At 35.8% G+C, this 4,756-nt stretch overlaps 1 protein-coding gene across 1 annotated transcript; it reads right to left on the reverse strand.

Annotated features, from left to right (window-relative positions):
- Positions 1-205: 205 nt before the first annotated feature.
- Positions 206-772, reverse strand: LOC113337081 (germin-like protein 3-8). The gene has a single exon (XM_026582769.1). It carries the CDS (start codon positions 770-772, stop codon positions 206-208), a length of 567 nt encoding a protein of 188 aa, XP_026438554.1.
- Positions 773-4,756: the final 3,984 nt, after the last annotated feature.

Consider the following 4,756-nt stretch of genomic DNA (forward strand, 5'->3'; position numbering starts at 1 on the left):
TAAAGCAAGGGACCGATGCCAAATAAGAGAGTTACAACTTACATAGTCCTGCTCAGACAGCAGGAGGGATTCCAGTGGTGCCACCATTGGTGATTACAAGGATTAAACTTAGCATACATGGCTTTATTATATTGACACTTCCAGTAAAACTTACTCAAACATTCGGTAAGTAATAAAGATTCGGACATGCACACACTAGAGAGACCTAAATATCTTTCCAAGTTCCAGTTGCCAAAGAAGCATTGAGAGCAAACTTAGCCTTTATGATAGCGATAATCTTCTCATCAACTCGGAAGTTCTTAGCCAAAATATAATCAGGAGTTGTTGGCGTAGAAGCAAAGAGGTTAGTAGGAATATTTGCAAATCCGGGCAGTTGACTATTTAAAACAGCTATGATAACAGCCTTCCCCGGTCCAACGTTCGCTGCAAAGTGCACAAGTCCTCTAGGAATAATATTCAACACTCCAGGTTTCATAACCTTTGCGTACAAAACATCAGTAGTAGTTGTGAACCCAAAATAGACTTTCCCTTTTAAGATAAAATTAGCTTCACTTCCTCGAGGGTGTACGTGAAGGGGAATAATTCCACCAGGTGCGAGGTCGATTCGGGCTACCGTAAGTCCTTGGGTGTTTAACGCAGGAAAGGCGGTAACATCAGCAAGTTGAACTCCAAATCCTTCGGGATTGGCTGTGCTTGCTGCATTCATCAATCCAATATAGAAGAAATCATTTGATGTAACTTGAGACTCTGGCTTGCAAGGGAACCCATTCATTTTAATTGTGGAGTTCAAGTCAGCAACACAAATGTCTTGGAGCGGGTCGGGATCAGCAGAAAAACATGAAAAAGTAAAAAACATGATCACAGATAAACAGAAAACTAGGAAGAATGATGATGTAGTTTTAATACTAAACTCAAAATCCATGGCTTTGATATTTGGTTTAATGGTTTGCAGGTCTGGTAGATCAAAATTTTTGTAAGTTTACTGTAAAAAAATTATGTTGATTATGCTGTTATTTATATATGTTTAACATCTGATTGCCCCTGTCCAGCTGGTGTCTATATGAGCACCTATAACGTCGTCTTCATTCATTTTACCTCCATTTTCTATGACCATTAATTTCGTTGACAAGTTGGTTGATTTTAGAGGCTGATAAGGAAACGTACAGCCTCTATAGTTACGATATTTATAGATGATTAGCCATCCCTACTGAGTTTTCCATGTTTTGAAAATTTATACACCAAATTATGTATCTTTTTAGTCCCATGCGTAGACACTGTGCTAAACCGAAAAAAAGAGAATAGACGTAACAACTTGTGATGGATCATATTTCAGTTTGTACCAAACTCAATTATTTTTATTGTATGCCAAGGACTTCATCATTTCCTAATCGAAATTCTCCTCTTTCCACTTCACCAAAACTCTCAAGGTTAGTTATGACACTTGCACAAGTGAGTATATGGACTCAGTTATATAGAAACGAGTAGGAAAAAAAACACCCGTTTAATTTGACGGTCATCAACGTGGCTTTAATAAGTAGAGTACTAGTTTAGGCTAAGGCTAAGTTTTATGGGCTAGATTGAACAGCTAAATTAGCCAAAAATCGTTGCAGTTCAACAAAAAAGGTGTAGTTTATTTGTTAACACTAGTTCTCTCTCCTAATATTTGCACGCAGTTGAAATAATAGCGAGATAGTTGCGCTGAATGGTTCAACGCAACAAATATGACCTTTTCGCAGATTGATTCAGCACGTGGAAGAATATTCCAGGATATCCCGGTGAATGGTACAACGCTGGATGTTTCCAATCTTTTTAATACTCCCTCCGTCTCTCTATTAGATGATCTATTTAGTTTAAAATTTTGTCCCACTATTAGTTGACCTATTTCATTAAGGGGATATTTCTAAAATTATCCTTTTGATTGATTATCTAAAAAATATGTATAATTTGATATCTATGTTTATATTCATTACCTAGGTGTTTTAAAATGTTTTTCAATGATACAAAGTTTATGAAAATCCATGGTATAATTTGAAAGATAAATCAATTCTAGATTTTAGAAATTATTATTAGAAGGGTATAATTCTAAGAAAATATTCCATTTTATTTCCTGACTTAAGAATTGTGCAAATTTTAACTAAATGGACCGAAGGAGTATTCTTTTTGGTTATAGTCTTATATTCCAAATAGATGGCGTACAATCACGTGGAAGGGTGTCATCTCCTTCGGCCTCTTGTCTTCTTACGAATTAGTTCCGGTTTTTTTTGGTTTTTTTATAATGCGGAAGAGTGTGATGGAGAGAGGGGAACGTGACACGATAGTTTCCGAAAATAGTTGTCTTTGAGGGTAGAGAGAAAAGACGGAAACAAAAATGATAATGGTCAGTTGGTTTGGATAATTAAACTGTGTGGCGCTGTCTGGTTCAACGTCACGTTTTTGCGCGTTACTATTCAGCGTCAAGTAATATTTTATTCTGTAACGAACATGTTAGATTAGAATTTCCACATGATTTAGGAAATTGTCCTAGTGACGTGCACTGATAATCTATAGTTGCTAAATTAGCACATGGAATAAGCCTAAGTCCTATGTTGTTCTAATCTGACATCTAGATCGCGTTAGAATAGGAGCTAAATCCTGTGGTCATTCCAATCTAGCATCTAGATGTGCTGAATTGAACAAGGAAAAGTAATTGTGATGAATGGAACAACCAAAATTAAAATTAGGTTGTGTTGTATGGAACAACACAACCATCTCATCCGTTAGATCAAAAAATAAATCAATCTACGTCGAACCATTCCGCAAAAAGATAATTTTGATAGCACTAAACCATTCAATGTAACTACCTCGCTGCTAATTCACATGGGAACAATCTCTAAAGGGATAAGTACTGTTAAAAATATTCAACGCTTTTTATTTTTAATCTGCAATGCTTTTGGCTAAACTTGCAGCCAAACCAAGCCGATATTACTTAGCCTTATAAGTTGGCTCGGTGGTTTATCACTGATCTCTTCGCCTCTTTCTTTAGTTTTGACTTTTAAATAGTGAAAGAGTGACGCACGGCCATGACCACAGAAATAATTGGCCTACACATATGCTATCTCCGTTACAAAAACGCAATTCTTCCCGATTCTTGACGATGGGTACCGCGTGACAGAAGACAAGGTTTGATAGCAAATGCCAAGTCAAAAAATCTAGTCGCATCTAAAATCCCATGAGCTACTAACAAGTAACTCGGTCACAAGTTTAAAAGCCTAAAGAGGTAATTACAAACATAAACTGTCTAAGAATAGAAAACCCTAGAAGAATGGCTAGTCGGCTATAAACAGCAAACTATAAGCCTCTTTTCTCAGCCTCTAAACAACATCTTAATCATAGCAACGGTGCCGCTTCTCTCTATGCCTCGTTACTCGATCTCGCGGACAGAAGGATCTTGATTTGCATAGTGATTCCTCCATTCAGAAACAGTTTTTCCATCTTTGAGAGGAGAAGTCATTATGCAGATGAAGATGGTTCATACTTTGTTTTCTAGTTTTTTGCATCCTTGATTTCCTTGTTGACTATTTCTCTCGAAAAGAAAAGGTAATCATGCTCCTTTGTTATTTTTATTGAGCTTTGTTACATGTGCTGGATACTATGGTAGTGAATATGATTGGATATATGTACGTTCATGTTAAAATCATGGTAGTGAAAATGACAGGATATGTGTTTCCCGGAGTTTCAGTTTAAAGAAAATCATGAGTCTCATGATCCGAACCCTTATACATTACTTTTATTTTCAAAAATATAGAAAAAAAAAATTGAACGCTGGGAAACCAATTTTTATAACCGGGGCAAGTCACAGCCTAAGATTTATCAATCAACAACATCATCATTTTAGACTGTTTTTAATTTCTACTCTTGTGTTTAGATTCAGTATGTCTCATGGATGTTGGGCACTGGAATAGCGTCCTTCATTGCATATAAATCTTATAAATATGTTTGCCCAAGATCTTTGGTCAAAAAGTTTATTTGGAGAAAATTAGATATGATAGTCGGCTGAATATGTTTGGAGAGGATTAATTAGTATAAAGGGGTGCAGATTTTCAACTGTTCCAACATAACTGCAGTCAAATGTCATCCTATATGAATTGTATTCACCCCATTTCCTTTCAAAACGAGAGAGTTTTATACTGAGCTATTTTGAACTATTTGAGATACTCTTCCGGTAATAGTCAAATAACATCTCCAAGAAATTCTTGACATCGTTGATTAGTGTGACCACTTCGGAACTATAATATAACTTCTAAAGTTAAAACTCCATCCAAATCAATTGATGGTGAGGATCCAGTACAACAATAATGAGCAAGGGATTGATCTTCTGAATAATGCAATGTTTCTCGAATGTCAACTTTATTTTTGTAGTTTCATCACGTAAACAGTTTGTGATCATTTCAAGAATATAGACTTATATACTTCATGAAACTAGGAGTTTGAAGTAACATACTAGGAACCAGAAATATGACCAGTCATATCATAAATAAATTGCACAAACATGTGCAGGTCTTTAGCATTCTTCCAATCTTTTACCGTCAGTATACCATGATTACGTAAAGCTTCAATCCCAAAGTTAATATCCCGATCTTCTAGATGCTCAAAAAATTTATGATAATCAATTGCAGCAGATAACATTAAGTAGTAGGAAGTTTCGACCAGTTTTGACATCAAGGCATAATAATCGTGTGGAGATGGTTCATTCTTCATTTGATGTATTGAGTCAAAA

This window comes from Papaver somniferum, unplaced genomic scaffold (assembly GCF_003573695.1).
Source record: "Papaver somniferum cultivar HN1 unplaced genomic scaffold, ASM357369v1 unplaced-scaffold_158, whole genome shotgun sequence".
NCBI lineage: Eukaryota > Viridiplantae > Streptophyta > Magnoliopsida > Ranunculales > Papaveraceae > Papaver > Papaver somniferum.